Source organism: Thamnophis elegans, chromosome 8, assembly GCF_009769535.1.
Source record: "Thamnophis elegans isolate rThaEle1 chromosome 8, rThaEle1.pri, whole genome shotgun sequence".
Taxonomy (NCBI): Eukaryota; Metazoa; Chordata; class Lepidosauria; order Squamata; family Colubridae; genus Thamnophis; species Thamnophis elegans.
In genome coordinates, this window is record NC_045548.1 from 29,948,361 (window position 1) to 29,972,270 (window position 23,910).

At 36.4% G+C, this 23,910-nt stretch overlaps 1 protein-coding gene across 1 annotated transcript in view; it reads left to right on the forward strand.

Annotated features, from left to right (window-relative positions):
• LAMA3 (laminin subunit alpha 3) overlaps positions 1–23,910 on the forward strand; it is a 160,140-nt gene that overhangs the window by 96,396 nt on the left and 39,834 nt on the right. Inside the window, 18 exon segments of the mRNA XM_032222910.1 lie at positions 2,283–2,392; positions 5,378–5,390; positions 5,392–5,459; positions 6,739–6,782; positions 6,785–6,841; positions 10,229–10,279; positions 10,791–10,817; positions 10,820–10,888; positions 10,891–10,940; positions 12,612–12,693; positions 12,696–12,721; positions 14,040–14,151; positions 16,403–16,570; positions 17,024–17,220; positions 19,271–19,387; positions 19,711–19,865; positions 20,709–20,850; positions 22,504–22,603. Of these exon segments, the coding sequence (XP_032078801.1) occupies positions 2,283–2,392; positions 5,378–5,390; positions 5,392–5,459; positions 6,739–6,782; positions 6,785–6,841; positions 10,229–10,279; positions 10,791–10,817; positions 10,820–10,888; positions 10,891–10,940; positions 12,612–12,693; positions 12,696–12,721; positions 14,040–14,151; positions 16,403–16,570; positions 17,024–17,220; positions 19,271–19,387; positions 19,711–19,865; positions 20,709–20,850; positions 22,504–22,603 (1,588 nt within the window).

Below are 23,910 nucleotides of genomic sequence, written 5' to 3' on the forward strand. Positions count from 1 at the left end.
TAAAAACATCTTTGAGGTATAGTAAAAACTGACATATCTATTACAGAAATATGTCCACAGAATTTTGTCAGCTTTGAAGCATGAATTATCTTCACTTGCTGTGCTTGTATGAATTTCATATTTTTTCTCTTTTAACAAGAGTTACCAAGGTTGGACTTGTACACAGTTAACTAAGCTTACAGGCTGAGATATGGTCAGATGCTAGATTGCTTCACTGTTTTCTTCCTGTGAAGAGTTCATGTTAATTATGGATTTCATTGTGTATCAAAGCAATGAACAATAAAATAAACCAAGATGTTAAAAATGGCTTTAAAAATGGTTTCATTTCACTTTTGGGCTTATTAAGCGGTGGTCATATATATGTAAGCATGGAATGTAATAGCAGTTCTTGCCAAAGAATAAACATTGGCAGGATTAATTTGTAAGCAAGGGGAATGGAATTGGAAGGTATAATGTTAAGCTACCCAGACATGTGATCTATACACAGCAGTGTTGGGTTTTGGTATTATTTCCTTTTGAAATTAGTCAATCAAAGCAAATATGTATAAAGGAGCGTGATTGGCAATACTTGTTTGAATAAAAGTTCTAATTCAGGAGACAAGGCTTGCATGTTTTTGCATAACATTTCGTTGCCTTTTTCTCTATAGTATACTGAAAAAAATTCTTAAGTTCTTTTTTCTTAAGTAAATACATTTGCAGCCTAGCCTCTTTCTTTGCCCACATTTTTTTGTTCATACTTAATCATTATTCATTGCCTTACAGAGTTCTTTGACATTACACAATACTTTTCTTGACTTTGTTTTTGACAAATCCTTTTGAGTATAAATGTAGGAGCTGTTCGCCAAATCAGCTTGTTCCAAATAGGTGTGGATCATAAGGCATTTCGATTGAGGAACAGGCCATAACAAGCAAACACAACCAGCAAGAGCTAGATAGTGTACATTGCCCTAAGACAAGAATTTTTTAAATATTAACTTTTTCAGTATCTTTAATGCCCTCGTTGCTAACAGATTAGATGGCACAAATCCACATGACTCTTAGATGGTAGGATAGAATGATGATCTAGTAGTTGTCTGTTTTCTGTTTTGCAACCCCAATTTGGTAGCCCTTATGATTATTCATACTGTATATTAGATAAATATCATATTGCAATATGTTTTTATAGCATACATTCTATCTGGATAGCTAGTTAGTATTGTTAGTTAAGTTTTCCTTTCCATTCAGAAATGCAACACTGAATGAGATTTTAAAATAGTTTATAAGGTGTTACTATATGTTCCTTTACATAAAAAGCAATAACAAATAATTTAATCAACTAGTATCAGGTAGACTTAAGAACTGTTCATATGGATCCAGAAGATATGGAGCCATGTAGCTTAAAGTTCCTCTCTGTTCAATAATGGCATATTATGACAGAGGAATGATATTAATACCAGTAGAGTAGGATTGATGATTAATACTGCAGTAGGATTTAATTTCCATGCCAGTGGGAGAGCTTTTCATTTTTCCAGTCCTTCTAAGCTACAACATGAGAAACCAGTTTGAGTTTGGTCTAGAGGTTAAGTCACTGGACAAGAAAGTTGGAGATGGTGACTTCAAGTCCCACCTTAGGCATGAAAGCCAGCTGGGTAACTCTGGCCAGTCACTCTCTCACAACTCACTTCATAGGATTGTTGTTGTGGGGAAAATAGGTGTGCTAGATATGTTCACTTGAGTAATTTGTAAAAATGATACAGAATGATACAGGTGGGTTACAAATAAAAATATGCATCAACAAGTTACAAAGATCAGTCTGTAGGAATGTAAAAATATTTCAACCTCATGAAACAAATTGATCTTCAGTCAAATGTTCTATTGGTGAGCTATATCTCCATTGCTTTAAGCGGTGAATCTATAAAGCTGAAGATGACGATCAAAATATCAGACGAATTTATTCATTACAAGAACCTACAAGCTAGGTGAAAGCAAACTTTATTATAACTGCTAAATCACTTCTACCAAGAGTTTCTTAATTGTAAAACACCTGCTACTTTAAATTAATAATGTGTGACGATCTGTGTAATTATATTATGCCATTACTTCTGGAACTTAGCAGGAAACAATTGTCCACACATCCTTTAACCAGACATTAACTGGGTCTAATTTATTTGTTCAGTCTTGCAATAAGGTAAATATGTGGTGGCTTGGAACATATCAATGGCCATTTTCTCACATTGGTATTAATAATAAACATGAAAAATAAGACCACTGCTAACCTTCTGGTTTTTGTATATTTTTAAAAGAACTGTCAACATAATACTGCTGGAGAAAAGTGTGAACGTTGTAAAGAAGGATACTTTCGAGATGCCAGTCAAGGACTTTGTAAGGAATGTCACTGCCCTTACACAAACAGGTACTCAGTTGGATTGACAGTGGGAAGCTGTATTTATTGTGCTTGGCTCAAGGTTGCCCTGGTGAAAATACTGTGTCTTTATGATAGTGAAAACGGTTCCACCACAAAACCGCGGTAGACAAAAGCGCGGTCGACGGAACGCGGTTTTGACGGGTCACGAGTGAAAAACAGCTATTAGATTATTCTATTATTTGTGCAATAAGGCTATAATGCACAAATGATAGAATTTTGGTGTCATTGTGGCTTGTTATGGACAATGCTGGTGGCATGGGGGTTAAGATGATAACGATCACTCGTCTTGAACATCTTCATATAAAATAAAATAAGAAATTTCCTATGAAGAAAAAATCATAATGCAATTTCCACAAATTCCAATTTTAAATGCGTTACTACAAAAGAAAATAGCCATTTTAAATGAGATATTGTTGACCTTGGATCAGATCTCCTATTGGATTACATTTTTTAAAAGAACTATTGCAGTGTGACTCATGACCTTAATAAAACCTTTACTAAATTGGTACTCTCTAGATGTGCTGGGCATCAATTCTCATAATACCATAATTGCTAACTAACGTCCTAACTGGGAGTTGTGGAAATGTAAATCTGCACTTTTGAGGAATTTAGCTTGAGGAGGAGACAGGACAGAACACATTTTCTGCATCATCGCAACTACAATCCACTTTAAAAGAAATTTATGGTACAAGAGACTTGGCCTACAATTTGTCAGCTGGTTTGGCCTAAAATATATTTTATTTAGTTGATATTAATTTAAAATGTATTTAAAGCAAGTTCGTTGCTTTTACTCATTTATTTTGGCAAATATAGTGGACATTTCTGTATATTAATTTAAAATGTATTAAAGCCAACTCATTGCTTTTATTCATTTATTTTGCCAGATGCAATGGACATTTCTTGTATGTCTTCTACTTTAAATATGATATGAGTGCATTAAAAATAATAGAAATAAAAAAGTGAATATTGGAGTAATTTTCTGAAAGTTTAGTTAATATCAATAAAACCAAAATAATGTTATGATGCCTTAAAGCAGTGATGGGCAACCTTTTTGGCGTGGTGTGTCAAAAATCAGCAAAAAATCGAGCATAACTCGCGTTGTGTGTCACTTCGACAAAAACATAATTTTGCGCAATTTATAGTTTAAAACTACAAAAATGTATAATTGCAATATATAATTGTATTTAATAAACCAAAAACAAATTATTTAACATACCTGCTTAGTAACTTCTTTGTTAAGCGCTTTTGCATGCTGAGCTATGGAGTGAGCAATGCTCAAACTTGCAGAGTTTAAATTTGTAGAGCCTTTCATAAATTTAAGGATGGAGTTAGATTGGCTCTTATAAAGGTGTAGCTTCCTGGAAATGTATTCCCTCCTTTCATCCTCACTTTTTTCCAAGAGCTGGGAATGATTAGTTTCAAAATGTCTATTTATATTCCACGTTCTGCTTACTACCGTTTCAGTACATAGAACGCAAAATGATCTGCCATTTTTTTCTATAATGCCATACATCTCGCTCCATGTCTCTTGAAAGGGTCAGCCACTGCCACTACCACTCCCTTACTTAACCTTTGTTTTTTATTTTTGGGTGCTTCCATCAGTGGGCCAGTGACAGCAGATAGAATTATAGATAGCCAATTAGGGGTTAACTAGCCTAACAAGCTAACACAACCTCCCCCTCACTTATTTCAGTTATTGTGGGCAATTACAAGTCCATGGCACCCCAATAGTTGCTGCTAATGGTGCTCACAGTTCCCGTTGGCACTCCGCTGTTCCCTGCTGTGGTGCGGGTCGTAACCAACAGTCCCAGGAGTAGACTCTCTGTGCCGGCCTGACTGGAGAGAGGCGCGCACTGTTCCCGTGCTCCTCTCCTGCGGGTCCTCCCTCGCTGCGCTGATGACGTGTGTGCGCACGGCACGCACGCCTTACCAGCAGCCCCTGCGCTCAGAAGGGGCGGCGGCGATACAGTGAGTGTGGGCGGGGGAGATCACACGTCCCGCCCCCCCCGTTCCTCCAGCACAGATTCTTTCATCCTCGGCGGCCGTGCAGGAGCCGAGGATGAATCGCATGAAATCCTGTGCGTGTCACCCCAAATGGCTATGCGTGTCAGCACTGACACGCGTGTCATAGGTTCGCCATCACTGCCTTAAAGGCTAATTGCCTCATTGCACTTAAAAGACTTGGTTGTGTTTGCTACATAGTGTAATGAAATAATACCTTCACTTTTTTAGGGAGGCTTGTATTTGCTTGATTAGCATAGAGCACCACATCTTTGCTGCTGAAGCTCTCCCTAGTTCCATGCTGTTTATTTCAAAAGGGAAGGGAATTGGGGCAATAATAGAGCTGGCTAAATGATGATTCTCCAGATGTTATTTGAACTCTAGTTGCCAAAACCCTCCAGCTAAGTATCACTGATGGGAAACAATTGTGGGAGTTCTAATGCAGCCATTTCAGGACGACCACGAGGTGACCTGATAATATTATAGACTGGGAAAAGTTGTAATAATTTTCTTTGTTAGATATGTATGCCTTTATTTATTGCTCAATGATCTAGTGAATATGGAGATTATCCTTTCAACTTATAAAATGGAGATATTTAGATTTCTCAGGTAAACATGCCTGAAGAAAGAAGAGCAGAGGTTTGTTCTTGTCAGTAATACAACATAATCCAATGTCTTTTTTTAATTCCCTAATTAATTATTGCACAATTTGGATTTCTAGAATGTTCTCAGGATTGTAAGGCTGCATTCTGATTTTGCAAAAAAAAAAAAGGTGATAGGCAAATGAAGTACAAGCAAAATGTTGCAACTTGTCAGAGACTGAAATTATTATGTTAGCCTTTAGTCGATGTTCAGAAAGTAACATAACCCTTACATTATTTTTATTTCCCCATAAGCTTTATAAATATGCCTTAAAAGGAAATAAAAGCTATTTTCAGGTTTTCATGTTTCTTTTCTTTTTTTAATATGTAGTTTTGCTTCTGGCTTGTCTGGAAGATAATGGAGAAATCCAATGTTTTTGCAAAGAGGGCTATTCTGGAAAGCATTGTGAAAGGTATGCAACTTGCCTCAATACTGATTTACTATGTAGAAAGTTAAGACAGACCTTTTCAGTTGAAAACTATAACATATTGGAAAAGATTATTTTTCTAACAGAGACAATATTTTCATGCTTGGGCTGGAGTCCAAAGTACCATAAGGGTTCTAAACATGTACATGCACACACATGCTCTCTTTAGTAAGCATAAGCTGCTGTCCTTGATTCAGAGTTTCAGAATACTCTGTTCATCCCTGTTTAGGACTATTTAATTTCATGTCTTTTGAAGTAAATTGCACAAGTGTCCAATTATGCATTAAATATTCATACTGTATCCACTGATGTTTTTCAACCTGAAGAATTGTATGAAGGATAGATGCAGCCCACAGAAAGCTATGTTCAGATTCTTATAATATCAAATAAGCTAAGTATCTTTTTGGACTGTACTGTCTTTATATAGGGCTTATCAAATTAGAGATACAATTAAAATAGAAAAAACAATAATATTGAGGCTTCCTAATATTTTACACTAGCCTATCTGTCAATATTCAGCAATATGTTTGGATTGACATGATCCTAAGCCCAACTGAAAATTGGTGATTAGTAAGAACAGAGATTAAAAAGTAGTAACCAAGTAACTTTTGGTTTGAATAGATTCACTAATCAATGGAACTCAAGTGGATTATATATTTAATATATGAAGAGCCATTGACTTCAGGTTTGTATGCAGGGGTGGGTTCTGGCAGTCACTACTGCTGGTTCTCTCATGGGTGCGCCACATGCACATGTGGTTGATGCACGCTGCACGTGCATCTCAATACAATAAAACATTGTTCTGCACATGCGCATAAGCAAAAACAAGATGGAGGCACCTATGGCACTGCCTGGAGAACCAGTTCGGGGGCGTGGCAGGACTGGGTTGCTGCCAGTTCCAGCAACCCAAGCTGCCAAACTACTACCCATTCAGCTGAACCTACCACTGTTTGTATGTAAAATTATGATCTTCCTCTATCTCTTAAAAACTAGGAAAGAATTAGGATGTAGTCTAATTTTTCCACCGGCTATTTCTTAAGAATTATTTCCTTATTCAGTTCATAATGCATCTGTTTTCTACTTTAGCCAAATATATTGTGAATTGTATTCTTAAATTTTGCTTTGTTTGGTCAGTTAGACAATTGTAACACAAATTGTTTAAATTTATGGATGTGATGCAGATTTTTAAGCCAGTAAAACTGTTTCATTGTCAGATGATTTATATCAGTTATGAGTTTTATTTGTTCATTAATTTATTTTGTAGCTGTGCTCCTGGTTATTTGGGAAATCCACTGAAATACAGATACTGTCAAAATGTAATTGTCTGGAGAATGGCCAGCTCACAAAATGTGACCGCTTGACTGGGGGTATGTAAAGTGACATAAATATTTCTGAATATCAAAAAGGAAACCATAGAATATTGAATATAATCTACTAGAAAGATTCCTGTGCAAATAAAGTTATATTTTCAATTCTCTGTTTATAGCTCTTCATTCTTACTACAGTATAAAGATGAGAAAAATCTAGTTCTTCAGGTGTTGTTGAAGTATAAGTCCCAAGATCCATTGGCTGCTGCTATAATTCCATTGTATCTGAAAAACCTGTTTTACACATTTATGTTTTAATGAAGTAATTAAATGTGTTAGTTAATGTTTAAACAGCATGATCCTGATTTATGTGTCCTACATCCTACAGTTTTCATCGCTGATTGCATTTAGGTAATTTAGATATCCACATGAATTATGAATTTCTTCTATACAATTTTATGTTAATAGTTTTGAAGTTTCAAGGAAGATAAACTTGAACAATAGGCATGGGAAATATAATCATATATTACTGAACTACAGCTTCTAGCAGCCTCAACTAACATGGCCAGTAGTGAAAGATGCTGAAGGCTTTAATTGAATTCCCAAAAGTAAAATTGCCTAACTATTGTGGTTTTTTTAAACAACACAATTATTTGCAGAATTGAAGGAATTCTAAATGCATTATATGAGTATGCATTGCATCAGTTATGATATTCCCTTCATCTAAACATTCCAGTTAATTTCAATAATGTGACTCTATAGTTTTGTTTAGACATTTCTGAAAAACAAAGTTTGGTATAAGAAAAAAAATCATTAATGGATTATAACAGAAAATAAGCATTATTTTAAGCATACCAAACATTGGCTAAAAAGATATACCATAATTTTGTCTAAATGAAAATATAGTCTATCAACAATATTATAATAATGTCACTTTAATGAATCCCTTTATTACGGTTTGTATTGGTATGGGGTAATGACCATTCCCTAGGCAGCGACTCTAAGCCAAGTCTCCTAAAGTTATTCCCACATACCATTACAGATTGTGGCTTACTTACTTGGTGCTTGCTAGTTAACACATATAGGTATTAGAGAGTTTGGTCCTTTGCACCTTGATTTTGAATTAGTTTGCCAGGTTGGTGCTGCTTATTTCTATGTAGGATGTTGTATTTCAGCAACATCTAGAAAGCCAGAGGTTTGCTACCCAGCATGCATTATATGCACTCTGTATTACTCAGAGGAGACATCAGACTGGGGGCCAATTTTAATTAGGCACGAGCACTTAACATTTCAAGTCAGAGTCAAGGGCAACTGTTAGAGATGAGCAAGAAAGTAGGGAGATGAACCAAAGAATCCGAATCATAAAAAGTAATATACAAGAAGTAGTAGAACTTGTTTCCAAACCAACAAGAATCTTTCCTCATCCAGAGCCAAAGGGGAGCCCAAGGACACATAGCCAGGCCTGTGTCTAAACAAATTTTTACTTGCCAAGGACACATATTCGACTTTTGTTTTGAGACTTGCACATATTTCTCAGTTCTAGTCTCTGAAATGTTTGACACATTTGAAAGGAAACCTGTTTTATCTGAATATATTATGAGGCTTTCTGTCTCAAAGGCAATGCTATTTTCCCAATTCCATTATGTAAACTACTAGAATTATATAACTGGGCACATATTTTTCAAACATATTTTAAAGTGCTGCCCTGCTGCTTAAACTTAACAGTTGCTAAAACAAGTTCAGTCTCGATGCAGTTACTTGAGCAAATCCTGATGTCATTGTGGTTTTGCTGTGGTGTATTGAGCCTTGGTTTAATTGTGGTCATGCAGTAGCTTATTGAAATCTATAATTGCATACCTTTGGATGTTCTGGTTCCTATTAGGCAATGACATGTCATATTTAATTGGCACCCTACTTTATGTGTCATGAGATAAAAGTGATTAAAAGTGATAGGCTACTTCGGTATTCAGCCTGGCTGGGGAAATTTGGTAGCTGGTAGTTCAAGTCCAGACATCTTAAAGTAACTGAGGTTGAGAAAAACCGGTCTACTTAATCTTCAATAGTAATATTTGCCTTGAATTTTGTATTTGGTTGTCTTGCAAATTGCCATAGCTTGGAGGTTGAAGTTAATGAGATGAGGTAATATTCAAAGTCAGAAGAAATCATAAGCTATAAGAATTGTGCTGCATATGCAGATAGTCTTGACTTACAACAGTTTGTTCAATGACCATTCAGAGTTACAACAGCACCAAATAAGTGACTTATGACCATTGCAGCATTCCTATGGTCACATGACCAAAATTAGATGCTTGGCAACTGGTTCATATTTATGATGGTTGTAGGGGTCCTGGGGTCCTGTGATCACCTTTTGCAACCTTCTGACAAGCAAAGTCAATGAGAAAGCCAGATTCACTTAACAACCACATTACTCATTCAACAACTGCAGTGATTCACTTAACAACTGTGGCAAGAATGGTCATAAAATAGGGCAAAACTCACTTAACAAATGTCTTGCTTAGCAACATAAATTATGGGATCAATTGTAGTCAGAAGTCGAGGACTACCTGTATTATATTTTGTAGTATCTTATCACTGTAGTATGCTATGGACTGAATTGGGGTGTAGGAAGAGGACTCTGTTTTGAAAAGGTCTTTTGGAGTCTTGGCAGTCAGCAGTCTTTTGACAGCGCGGTTCCTTTAGAGGTCAGTATCCCTCCTCTTGTGAAAATGGAATTATGCTGGCAGGAGAGGCAGCCACAGTGTGAACACTTGCATGAATCCAACCCTTTCCTGATTAATAAGGGAAGGAGTTGTACAGGAGTAGCTCAAAATACTGCTAAATGTAGTGATCCCAAGAACCATAAATATGTTTATTTTGGTGAATGTTTTGATTACATTTACCATTTTTGTATTCTAATGCCACATCTTTTGTTTCTGAGCTCAAAAAGTTAAATCAGTGGACGAATTCAGGAGTAAGTGAATTGCCTTGTTTTCCTCCCTGCTAAGATATTTAGTAACTAATGCCTTGGATTTCTGAAGGGCTCAGGAGTGTGATCCAGTATATGGTATAATTTGTTCGCATTAGCTTAAGCTATTATTTGAGGAAAGACAAGAAAGCAATGTGTAAATTTAACTTTGGAAAGAACTCTACAAGATCCTGTCAACTTCCTCTCTAATGTATTTTTATTGTAAGTCTCCAACTTTGGAGAGTAAGATGTGAGGCATGTAATTAAATAAAGAAAAGAGAAAGTAGGTAAATAATATTTTACAGTATTGATTCTAGGAACTGGCTTCCAATGTTTTTATCTACATAACAATGTGCAGCTTTCAATGGAGTGAAGAGGGCATCAATAACACTATCATCTTTTTGACATTTCAGAACATCGCATCCTGTATTGTTGCATCCTCTAATTCTAATTTTTCCTCTTTTTTTTCTTTTAATTTCCAGAGTGCATAAGCCAAGAACCAAAAGACATAGATCCAAATGAAGATTGTAATTGTAAGTTATAAACTTTATTTGGTCTCTAAAGCTTGCTTATACGTATAGCACTAATAAAGAGCTAAGTTTTTAGACATTACAAAGAGCAATTTTGGTATTTTCTTGTGGAAATAAGCCTATTCAGAACAAGTTATCTAAATCCCCAGTAGTGAGAGAGAATCTCTCTGTTAATGGTGAGGATGCTAAAAGTTGTAATCCAACAGATCTGGAGGGCAGCAAGTTAGGAAAGGTTGAACATAGACAAGAGACATACAAAGAATGGCTTCAAAGATTACATATATTTGGCTTTATTGTTGGTTGTAATGGTAAAATAGTGCAGACACGCAGTTCAGTTGTATGACAAACATAGTTTTATGACACCATTTCAAAAGTTTGTTATTGGTTTTAGTAACAAATAACATTTTCTACAAATATATTTCTGTCTCATAATTGTTTTTAGTAGACCCATTCTTTTTTGAATATACAAAAAGTAACACTTTAAACTCTTCTGTGTGTGCTCTTTTTTGTTTAGCTTGTGGCAGTTGTGTAATCACGTTGCTGGAGATTTGAGTACAATGGGAAGTGAGCTTCGAGTGATTGAATTTCAAATGCAAAGTATCAACACTAGTGCCCAACTGCTGGCCAGATGAAGCACCTGGAAGTCCGTAGCAAGCAACTGGAGGTAACTCGAAAAAAACTGGCTTTCCATGGGATTGGGTTCACTTTCCAGAGGCTTGAGTACACTTCTGAAATATGCTCTAGAAACAGTTCAATAAAAGAAATGTCATATTAAGAGTTCTTTTGGGGCTGGAATATGGTTCTGAATTTGATGAAACCCATTCCATTACTCTTTCTTAGGCCACTTCATAAGAAAGACCCTAGCAGCCAATTCGAATTAGACTGTTTGAATGTATTATTCATGGATCTGTCTTAGAAGCCTTCTTTAAAATTTAACTCAGCCCAATTCCTGCACAACTTCTGCTGACTCCACGGATACGTATTCTTGGCAGCAGTAGAGCAGTATTGCCTTCTTCTGGTTAGTTTGTCAAAAGCATAGTGCTAAAATTTTGCTTGAAATGGAAATAAATGAACTTTTAGCCTTGGATTTGATGACTAGAAGTTCTTATGTCTATAGAAGTACTGTACTGTGTGCTATGTTTTACTATAGTTCAAAGGAGCATTATAGTCCATGCTTTTATCTATACCAAAGAAACTTGGAAGTTACTCTTTTCTACAGGTTTTTGTCCCTTCTTGGCTGCAGTTTTGCTTTTTTCCTGTCCGCCTTTTCTCTCTTCAACTTTTTTTGTTTTTGCCTTCTTATTTATATTTTTTTCAAGTTTAATAAAGTGTTGTGGGGGGGCATCTGCTAAAATGACCATCTGTGATATCTTGTGGGAATAGTCATACCAGCTGCAAATTCTTTTCCATGCACAATTCCCAATGACCCTGCATGATTGGGAGTCAAGTCTTTGATCTTCTCTCTCTTCTCCTATACGAACATCTTCTGAATTATTTCATCTTTGAAAGGACTTTTATGTTAGCCATGTATTCTGAAGATAGGGTGGGGAAACAAGGAGAGGATCTTTTTGATTGCAGCCCTTCACTTTTAGAATATCCTCAGGTAAAGGGATCTATTCTTTTGTCTGTTTTGATTTAGCAAAGCAGGACCTTTCTAAATAATTGAAGCTAAATAAGAAAGTTAGAAATGTTTGGCTCTGCTCTTGCTAAGATCTTATTGTTCTGTTTTTCCTGATAATTTTAAATACATTGCTATGACATTTATTTTATTGCAATGTTAATCATAACCTTTGAGTTACCATCGAAATAGAAATACTATAAATTTAAATAAACAAGGCAACATTTCACAGAAAATTGTATATATATACAATTATACACGCACACACACACACACACACAAATTATATATAGAATATATATATTCTACCAAATTCTGGGTAGGAGAATGTATGTATGTATGTATGTATGTATGTATGTATGTATGTATGTATGTATGTATTCATTGTCCTACCCAGAATTTGGTAGATTTTTAAATCTATTGAAATTAGCATCCTTAAGTTTCCATGCATTATTCTGGCCCTATTGTAGATGGAATTTCTAACATTTCTTGTTCCCTCCTTGCTACTCCTTGCTATCAGTCTCAGGGCATCCAGGTAACATTTTTCTGTTGAAGTCTGTCTTATGATTTAGTCATCTCTTCACCTATTAATGGCAGTAGGAGCTAATTTATGAAGTCTCATTCCAGCGCTTTTCTGTCCATATTTTCCTAATTCCAAATTGTATTTGGAATGTATTCAGTTTGCTGATTCCCATTTTGTTTTGCCTTTATTTTCAGAGTCTGTTGAATCACTCTCATTCTGTTATTAAAACTCAGAGCTCAAAGGTAGATGAACTGGAGACAGGTTTGTCTCACATTAATCAAATATTAATGCTCTGAAAGAAAAGGTAAGTGTTTTAAAACTTTTACATATTGCTATCAGCTTTTTTTTAAATAAAAAATTTGTTTACTAATCATATTTGAGATTTGAAGAGTTTGTATAAAATTATAATAATAAATGTTGAAGAACATGTCTCAAGGTATCTTTAATAAATGGCAAAATGTTACCCTAGTGTCCATATTGGTGCAAGGTGGAGAAATGCAGCTCAGATCCAGAAGATCTGAGTTCTGTTACTGCATCCTGCCGAAGGTATTACCTTCCATCTGTGGAAAAGAAATGACATCTTTTAACAGGCATTTTTTAGCCAGCTCTTAGAGATGAGAAGGACCCCAAATTCAAGCAGAGAGTGGAGAGGCAACACAATAGGATAGGCAGTGCAGGTGCCTCAGGTGGTTGGGGAAGATCTCTGTGCGACATCCTCTCACTCAGGAGCTGAAAACCCTGCATGGATTTTAACAGGGAGGATTTTCAGCTCTTAAGCGGAGCTTCCAGCATCTCTCCCTGCCCTGAGGGATCCCACATTCTGTATCTAGTAGTCTGTCAGTTTAATGACCTTCATGATCATTTAATAACCACAACCAGAGTGCCAGGACTGCAGTCGTTGAGCAAAGCAATTACATGGGCAGTCATGTGACATCTTCCTTAATGACCACTTCACTCAGCAATTGAGATTCCAGGCTCAATTTTGGTTGTAAGTCGAAGACCGGCTATAAGCAAGATTTGTTCAGTGCAGTCTTAATTCAAATAATCACTGAATAAATTGTTATAACTCAAGGACTACCTGTAATTGTATCATTTCTTTTATATTTCTGCTTGTCAATGTCAACGAGACATATAAAATTTATAAAAGAGTTTGACTTGGGGCATTCTCTCTGTCACGGTTAGCGAGAAACTTGATGATCATCACAGTGTTCCCCAAAAAAGTATACATTGTTGCACCTATCCCCAAAGCTTTGGTTTCTATCTTGAGTGATCAGATTTCTCACAAGTCATCAATACTTATTTTTCCATAATGTTTATTTATGTTTATTAGTAGTATCTGTTCCTTTGCTTTTGTATCTTTATCCTTGTGTGATATCTGTTTAATCATTCTGATAAAGTTTATGCAATAAATGCATTTTATAAAAAAAAAAACACCTCTTTTATGAATAGCTAAAAAATGCCTAATTTAACCTTTGGTTAAATTAGTCCTATTATAATAGCAAATTATACTATGAAGATGTGTGTTAATAAAATAGGGTGTTACATAAACACCCAAATAATCAATAATATTCAATACTTTTAAATTAAACTTTTACTAATGTTATGTAACTTTTAACTCTTAGGCTGAAGGTAATTACAAGAAAGCACAGAATCTTTTAAATAACTTTAGTAAAACTAATCAAAGAGGAAGAACTTTAATTTCCAAGATCCAATCTATTCTCATCCATATTAATGGTAAGAGCAATGTCTTTTCTTTTACATTAAGGATGGGGAAATTATATCAGCCTGTGAATCAAACTAATTTTTGGCTAATTTATCCAGCACCATAGCCTCTGTTTCAATTTGTTTTCTTTCATTTCTTTCTTTACACTTCATTTCAGCTTTAAACCATTTTCTGTTTATATCAGTGGAAGCTGTTTAAAAACCTTATTGCAGTAGTAGTGGCAACAGATTTAAGTCAATCTTAATTTTAAAAAAAGGTTTATTACTGCCCTTCTCAGTAATTGTTTCTGCAGTAATAAGATTTTAAAACAGCTTCTATTCACAACAATTGAAGTTATTTAAAATCTCACGCAGGCAAAAAAAAAACCCCACCGTTTATGCATAATGCCTCCTGATCGAGGAAAAGATGCAATTGGGGCATCAGAGGGTAAAATGTCTCATGGTTTTGTCCTTTACATGCTGTTCAAGAAGGAGCTAAAAATCCAGGACAACTTCCAGATTGCAAACCAGCTCAGTACATATATGTATGACCCCCACCCAAATAGGTAGGGTATAGGTAGAATATATCTGATTTCAGAACTTACAACTATGCCTTTGTATGAATTCAACCTGGGTCTGTTCCTCTCATCTATTTCCTAACCACTTCCAAGCACTGGGTTAGGATCTTCATCTCCTGTCTGTCCCGTAGAAAGTAGAGACACACAGAAAAGCTGGATTTTTTTACCAATGATGATAGGTCACCCTATGTTGACAAATGATATCTTCTAGCAGTTTAAAGTAAATGTTAATTCATAAGGGGAAATAGCTGAGCTCTACAATGTCCTATAATACAATGTGCAAGCACTCAATTTCTATCCCTCACCAACTGGAAGTAGCTGCTCAGGAAGGAGGAGAGCCCCTTAGCCCCATGATGGCTAACCTATGGCACGCATGCCACAGGTGGCACGCAGCACCCTCTCTATGAATATGCGTAGCCCTAGTTCAGCTTCACAGTGCATGCATGCGTGCCTCCTACTGGCCAGCTGGTCATCAGGTCTCTGCTGCACAAGCGCAGGGCGCATGTGTAGGCGAGCACGCATGCAGGGCTCATGTATGCATATGTGTGGGGGCCAGGTCTGTGCAGGGGGCGCATGTGAAAGTGGGCACATGCATATGTGTGGAGTGGGATGCTTATGGGGGCCATGTGTGCATTGTATTTTGGGGGTTTGTGTACGCACACGTGCCTTCATGCGTGCATGCACACACTTTGGGCACCTGCTCCAGAAAAGATTAGCAATCACTGCCTTAGCCCTTCCATTTGGCCTGGAAGGATACCCCAATCAATGTTGGGTTTCATTCCCTCATCCCTGGCCTTTAAAAGATTATCCTCTAGGATGACCATTGCAGTTTCCATGATACCCAGATCTGAATTCTAGCTGTTATGATCTAGACAATCCATTTTATTCAGAATTGTCTAGATACTTGCAAACTTATCACCTTCTCTACAAACTTCCCTATAATGTGGATATTGGAGAATAGTAGTCTAAAACAGCCCAAACATTTGCTTTAAGACAAGAGGCAATTTCCCTTCCCCAAGAATGTATTTGTCACCTTCATGATAGCCATAACATCCATAGACGTTTTGAGTTTGACTTGTTCAGTTGTCCTCTTAATATGCAAAAAGGTCACACCTTGTTCATAGAAGAAAAAAAGGAGATGGGAATATCCATTTGGGACATCTATCAAGGATGATATATTATTATTCTAGAGCCATGTATTCAGGAATAAGTCTCATTGAATTAAATTAACTTTACTTCTGAGAAGTTGTGGATAAGACTGCAATGTTTTGATAAGCCCCATGTACATTGGCAGTTTCTATCCACTGAGATAAATCAGGATGTCATTAATAATTTACTTATAGTACGTTGAATGGAAAGTGCACCTTTTAAATTTAAAAGAGGGTTGCACCTTTTAAATTTAAAAGAGGGTTGCGCGTCTGCTTACAAGTTCTGTATTTCATCTGATTTTGATTGGTTTGCTAGGGGTCTAGTCCAAGAAGTGGTTAGAGCAAGACAAAACCCAATTATAATTAATATAGTTAATTCTCATATATTTAACAATTTCCCAGTTCTATCACTACAAATTGATGTGACTTCTGGAGTGATTTGCAGCTGTCCTGAAGAGTGCATGTTTGTACTCCTACTTTAAATATATAGTACTTATCTTTGTAATAGGGTATGGTAAAAGTCTCTTACTTATTCAAATCCTGTTTTTCTTGTCTTAGTTCTCTTGGGACAGATAGATGGCACTTCTACAGAAGGATCCTCTTTTCCTACAGAATACTCTGCAAAAGAGCTAGTGAAAGCTCAGCAAATGATCAATGAAATGAGAAACCGCAATTTTGGCCAACAGCTAACAGAAGCAGAAAAGGAAAAAGGAAAAGCCCAACACTGTAAGAGCTATAAACTATACATAGTTTGGGTAGAATGGCTCAATTGGATTCATTAAGGTGGGACTAGATGGAGAAAGACTGTTTCCTTATCTGGAAATGCTCACCGAGTTTGTAATGGATGTGAAGGAAGCTGTAGTATAACAATGAAGAAAACTGGCAATAGTCACTTTAATAATGTTGTACTTTGTTGCTGCTTGAAACTAGTTCAGGACTTAAGTTGAGCTTTTGCTGTCAAATAATCTTTACAGAAAGTTTGGAAACATAAAGATAAAAATATACAGGCTAATTCCTATCTATATTTACATTTACTAGGCCAGCTGATCTACCCAACTAAAAATAATTTCATGATGAGAAATTGATTTATAGAAAGAATGTGAGACAAAAAGACTTGAAGGACCTAATGCTTACAGGTTATTTGATTCATTCCTGTTTTGCTTTATTCATTCTGTATAGTGCTAGATCGAATAAGGAATGAACTAGAAAAGCGTAACACAAACAACCAAGGGCTCATTAAAAGTGTGAGAGATTCACTAAATGAATATCAATCCAAGCTCAATGATCTTCGTGAATCTTTGCGAGAGGCAAAGGAACAAACCAAGCTAGCTGAAAACTTAAATGGAGAAAATGAACGTCTTTTGGAAGAGATTAAGGTAAATCTATCTAACTGTCTAACTACTTACTTATCTAGGCTTGTGGATCTTTATGCATGCTGCATTAAATGGGGAAAGCTTCATAATTTGGGGGGAAAATTGGCAAAAACTATTGCAAATATTAATACATCTGTAACTTGTCTCAAGGCAATTTTGTAAAAAACCCAGTGAATTAGATTTCTCCTATGATATTTTTTTTGCTATTTTATTTTTTTAGTATGTTATAACACAGTTTATCTAAAAGAAATGGTTAAGCAAAAGTTTAGTCATCTGGCATGCCCCAGCTCATTCTTTTTGTCCTGCAAATACCATGACTGACCCAATCATACCAGGACATGTAAAAATTGTTAGTTCATGTTCTGTTTCCATGCCAAATACCTAAGATATTCATCACTGTTTATTAAAAGAAATAGTTCTTCAGCAGTGGATACAAGGTAGATTTCATTCAGAATAGCATTTGATCTTGGTTGCTAACCAGAGAAGAAGAAGAATACCAAGTGGGAGGTCTTTCCTGTTAAAAACAGACAAGAAAGGGTGAGGCACTGGACTTATCTAGAGGCAGAATTAGAATTCAACCACAAAGTTGTCCTTGAAGGGCAGGAGACATTAGGTACAGAGCTTCACCCCTGATATTCATGTCATCATGGAAAAAGACAAAGCATAAATAAATATTGTACTAAGCGGGTGGACATTAGAGGAGAATAGGGACTTCCTTCAAGTCCTTCAGGGCCATATAGACCCAGATGATCAGTAGTTCAAGCACCTAACAGCAGCATATGACCAAGGAAGAAAAAAATATCAAGGAGATCCTCATTAACCGGGTTTAATGTCAAGAAAAGTTACAAAGTTTTAGTTAAGTAGAAAAGTATAGACCAATCCTAGTTTATTAGTAAGTACATTAAGGTGGAGTGTTGATGAACTGTTTGAATTTCTTTCTCACCGAATCTTTAACAAATGGATTGACATCTCGCTTAAGCAGTAAGGCTGAAATATCTGTCTTCTATTAAGCTGCCATATTTTGAAAACCTCTCTCTTCTTTCCCAGGCTCTGAGAATTCCCATATTTCACAGAATAATGCCTCTGTTTAATTTGATGATTCATTTGCTGAAGAGGTTTTTAGGAAATGGCTCAAAAGAAAAATCCTTCACTTTCACACCCCATGGTCACTGTTATTTTATACCAGATCTATCTTTCCACCTTTAAAAAAATGTTATATTATATCCTCAATGAGTTAGGTATTGGCTGAATTTCGTACTTTTGAATGCTTTTCTCTTCTGGAATCTATCCAGCAACTTTCATCCCAATCATATTGATTCTAACCATTCCCAACTACTGGAAGAGTAGCTGGTGGCCCTTCACTATTTTTAGGAAGTTGTTTTTCCATTGTTGGCCCAGTCCTCTGGAATGGCTTCCTATGAGAAATGTGTTTGGCCTCGGTACTGGTAGAAGCTGTTTGAAACAAAGCTTTAATAGAAAGCATTTAGGAGTTGACACCAAATCGTTTGGAGCAAAAATCAGCAACCCACAGCTCTGGGGCCACATATGGTTCTTTCATCCCTCTGCTGTGGCTCCCTAATACTCAAAATATGTGTCACAACTGCACCCGCTGGCATGCGATTTATTGAGCTTTTCGACCCTGGTAGGCCAACCATGGATAAATCCAAGAAAAGAAAAGTGTCAGAAGAAAACAGAACGTTTAATTCAACTACGTATGCTAGTTTTGTGGCCATTCAGGAAATAATCAGGAATGGGGAGGGTTTTGTGACTCCCAGTGTTTTCTTTTCTGTGGGAAACAGGTCCAATGGCTCTTTGAGTGTTTAAGATTGCCGACCGCTGGTTTGGAGTTTAGATTTGTCTGTTGGCTTTTTTAAATAAAATTTCTATTGTTATTGTTTTTTTTCTTTTTATGTTTTGAGCTACCAAGAGTCTGTGTATGATTGTGGCAGTATATAAAATCATATTTAAATTAAGATATAAATTGTAATTATACTATGCTATAGAACTTTCTTTTGCATTAATAAAAGGAATCACTGTTTTATTTTTCTATCAGAAACAGACAGAAGAGATGACTACCCAACAGAGTGCTATAAGGGATTTTCTGAATTCTGCTAAAGCATCAGTGTCTCAAACAAACAATATATTTGAATTGTTCCAGAAGAGTAAAGAGGTAAATTTGAAAGAATTAAAGTTTCTATAAGGCTGAAAAGAGGAAAATAACATTCATATTATGATAAAATAAGAATATACTACCAATAATGACTTGGTTTTGTAGATAGTAGTAACTATTTGCAAAATATAGGAACTGTTACTACTCCCATATGAAAAGGGAATCTCTAGCTCATTTGCTGTATGTAATCTTCATGTTGTGTTCAAAAGCGCAGCCATTGGGGTTTATGTAAGAAATTAAAACAAACAAAAGCTTGCCACTTATTTCTTATAGATATGTTATGCATCTTAGTCACCATGCATAAAATTCTCTTCTAATTCCAGGAATATGAAAGCCTAGCTGCCAATTTGGATGGAGCAAAGAAAGATCTGGATGAAAAACTGAAGAGCCAATTCTTATCTTCCAGTAAGGAACCTTTGGTAGTGAAAGCAGAAATGCATGCCAACTCTTTACAAGACCTGGCAAGAAAGTTGGATGAGTATGTCTTCACTTTTGTAAATTAATTGTTTTAGAATGGTTTATTCCTTGCTTGAAGTGTTTTATACATTGGACATGAATGGTTCCCTTCTGGTGGAAAGGCAAACTATATAGTTATGCTGAAACTGATTTAAGAGGAATGGGGAGAGTGCTGTACTGTATTGCAGAAATGAATGCCATTTAAGATGCTGGAAGGAACAATTAAGTTGTGCCAAATGCTGCATACTCAGTGATGATGTTGCCACCTTCTTAGAATATTTATTCTTTGAATCATGTAAAAATAACAATATAAAGCCCAATGCATATTAACATAAATAAAATATTTTAATGAAGAAAATAATATTTTAAACAAATTAATAATGAAATGAGTAAGATTGTTTTAATTTTCTGCAAATATTTTCAATATTTGGCTAATAATATTGATTCTGCAGATCCCTAAGCTTTTGAGGGCCTCCCAGGGGTTCTTGAACTACTCTTTAAAAATAGTGGTTTAGGCTATGCCTTCTCAGAATTAATCCCATCCAACCTCCAAAAATATAATTGGTGATGAAATTATACACATTCCCATTTTTAAAATCTATTTCTTGAATAGATTCATTTTTATTTCATATACACTTCTATTGGTGATGGTCTCTTCTTTAAATGGCAATATTTCAAATTAACTTATCATACAAAATATGCTGTGTTTAATACAGTTGTATAATGCTAGACCATCCATCCCTTTTCTTCCTCCCCTTCTCTTTCTTCCTTCCTTCCTTTCCTTCTTTCTTTCTGAAAGCCAAAATATCAGATGAAGTATTATAATTTTCTTGATACCTGCACTATATTTTCCCCCTCTCCACAGACTCAAGAGGAATGCCAGCAAGAATGAGTTAGTGACCTGTACTGTGGGAGCTGCTAGTGCTTTTGAGAATATTTCTGATATTATTCGAGCAGCAGAAGCAGCAGCCAACAAAGCATCAAGTGCAGCAGATTCAGCTTTATCGGTAAGAGTATTCTAAATGCACATCATATAGAATTGCTTTATTTTTTTTAAATACAAATACATTTAACAAAAGAAGTAGATCTGGGATGTCAGCATTGTTTGGGAAGGCTAAACGTAGCCTGTCTGTATAAATTCTGAAGACAAGATTTTAGTTGTCTTTAATGACCTCCCTGCCTTAATGTAAGATGTATGCAAAGAGGCTGAACATGTTCTACACTGCAGGAGAAGATGCTAAAGAGCAATCTTAGCAAAAGCTAATTCTGTAAAGGAGTACCAACCAAACTATAAGAAGACCCCTAGAACTCATCTGAATGCAACTTAATGTGCTATTTTAATTGATCTTTTATGTCTAGAAAAGAATAGTCACTGTAAACCTAAATCTCCAAGGAAGATCTGGTCTGATTTTGACAAGGTAATGGATGTAGAACTACTTTCAGACCACCCTCCTCCTTCCCAGTAGAAAAATAAACAAACTTAACATGTGATCTATTGCACTTGTAGGACAGTAACAGATTGAGGCGGGCCTTAAGATCTTACATAGCTTATAGAAACCTGGAATGCAGTTTCTAGAGATCTCTCAAAGTTGGACTAAATTGTAATTTTCAATGTGACTCTTGGGAGAAATGATTAGAGACCAAAAATATTAGCTTTATGTAGTTGTTCTCATCAGAGTGCTGTTTAATTAATTTTTGTCTTGGCTTTACCAGCTACGTACCATCTCGATTTCCAGATAATTACTCTGCTTCAAATGAAATTTATTGGGGAAAAAGATAGCATTAATTTACATTTGTAATTAGCAATAGCAATACCACCTAGACATATACTGCTTTATAGTGCTTTTACATCCCTCTCTAAGTGGTTTACAGAGTCAGCATATTGCCCCAACAATCTGGGTTCTCATTTTACCCACCTCGGAAGGATGGAAAGCTGAGTCAACCTTGAGCCAGTGAGATTTGAACTGCCGAACTGCACCTAGCAGTCAGCTGAAGCAGCCTGCGGTGCTGCACTCTAACCACTGTGCCACCTGGCTCTAATTCCGAGGTGTAATTCCCATGTTTTTTTTCTTCTTACAAACAAATTCTTAAGGAAAAATAATTGCTATATGATAGCTTTTATAGGAAACACTAGAAACATCTTTGATTGCCAGGTGATTTATGAGAGATGCACATTTTTAAAAAACAAAATAGCAATATGAGAGAGAGAAAAGACTTATCAGGGTTCTGGTCAGATAGACAATCACCAAAATTTATAGCACTCTTCAGTCATAGGTAGGATGAATAGAACAAATGGTAGCACAACATCAGGAGGCCTGAAAAGACTTATCAGGGTTCTGGTCAGATAGAAGTAGAGATACGTAAGCATTGTGTTCTCTCCTAGGGAAGTTCTTTCAAATGTGATAGATAAGAGAGAGATTTTGCCTACTGAGATAAATAAACTTCAAAATAAATTTATTTTTATCGTAAGAGCTCTGTTTCTGGAGCATATTGCTCTGTTCTGCCCCCCCCCCCTTTTGCCACCTGCTTCATTTTGCACCAACCTCTAGTTCTGAAGTCACACAAAACAGTTACAGCAATTCTGCTACTGCTGGCTTGGATTATGAAATTGCACTTCTTTTGCTGTACAAACCTCTTACCTGGCAATGCTTCATTTTCAGACAGTGGATGAAAAAGATATACCTGGAATGGCTGAAAGACTTAAAACCAACAGTGGAAAAGTGTTAAACAAAGCACGAGAAACACAGAAGACATTGCAAGGTATCATCAGCACATCATACATTGCAAGTGTTACAAAACATGATAAAAAACTTTAGGGTTTCACTCTGTACTATTGCTTCAGACCTGACCCTGTTAAAAGCTATGTTATAACATATTTATCACTGTCTGGCTCCTTTTCGGAAATCGGAAGTTTTCACATCATAGTTCACAGTCACTACATTTGATAACGAGTATGGCAGTTGGTAGTGAAAGTGCTTTTCTTTGTTTTGATAAACATAAAATGTTTTTCTTTGTTTTAAGATGGCCTTTCAATAGAATGAGTTTTAGAGAAACAGACCTTACAAAACTCAACCTAGTAAAAGCTGTGTGTGAGAGAAGGGAGGCTATATAATCCAGTGGTTTCTTCCTCTTGTATCAGCGTTTCACAGTCTTGGCAACATTAAGAAGTATGGACTTCAACTTCCAGAATTGTTTGACCTGGATTCCTTCCATTGATTACCAGCAGTGACGTGCGGTCAGCTTTAGGGCTGGTGAGGCACTTTTTAGACTTGTGGACTTCAACTCCCAGAATTCCACAGCCAGGCATGCTCAGTTCTGATTTAAAGTGACAGCATTTTTCCCCCCTTGCAAAATAAGTTTTCCCATTTTTTTTCTTCTCCCTCCCCCTCCTTCCTCCCTCTCTCCCTCCCTCCCCCCTCTCTCAAACAGACACACGCACACAGAGAAATTGAATCCCTCACTCACTCTCAAAAAAACACAAACACAAACACAAACACAAACACAGAAGTTGGATTGGATATATTTTCCAAAGGCTTGAAAGCAGCTCCTCTGCCATACCCCCCCTTCCCCTGCTGCCTTCCGATCAAACTTTTTGAATTCCTCCCCCCTCCCCACACAAGCACCTTTTCCAGCTGTTTCAGAGACGATTTCAACTTTGCTTCTGCCTGCCCTGCCCTCCCCTCATGAAAGGCCAGAGCTCTGAGTCAGACTGAGCTAGTTGCTCCCAGAGAACTCTAAAAAGCCTCTAAAAATGCCCTCTACAGCAGGCGAGAGAATACGTGCCTCATTTGCATAAGGAATTCTTCGCATTTTAACCCTTGGTTAACTCTTAAAAGGTGAAAAATTCCTTATGCACAGGAGGCCCCTATGGTTAACACAAAGCACTGTTCCAAGTCACTGTGAATCTGGTAGCAACTACCTTGGCTTTAATTATTTTTAAAAAATTCTTTAAAATTCTTTCCTTTTCCTCATGACTGGTGAGGCCACGCCTCCCCTGCCTCTAGTGACTGCACGTCCCTGATTACCAGTAATTGTAAATTATCTGGGAAAGGTGCTCTGATATTTCT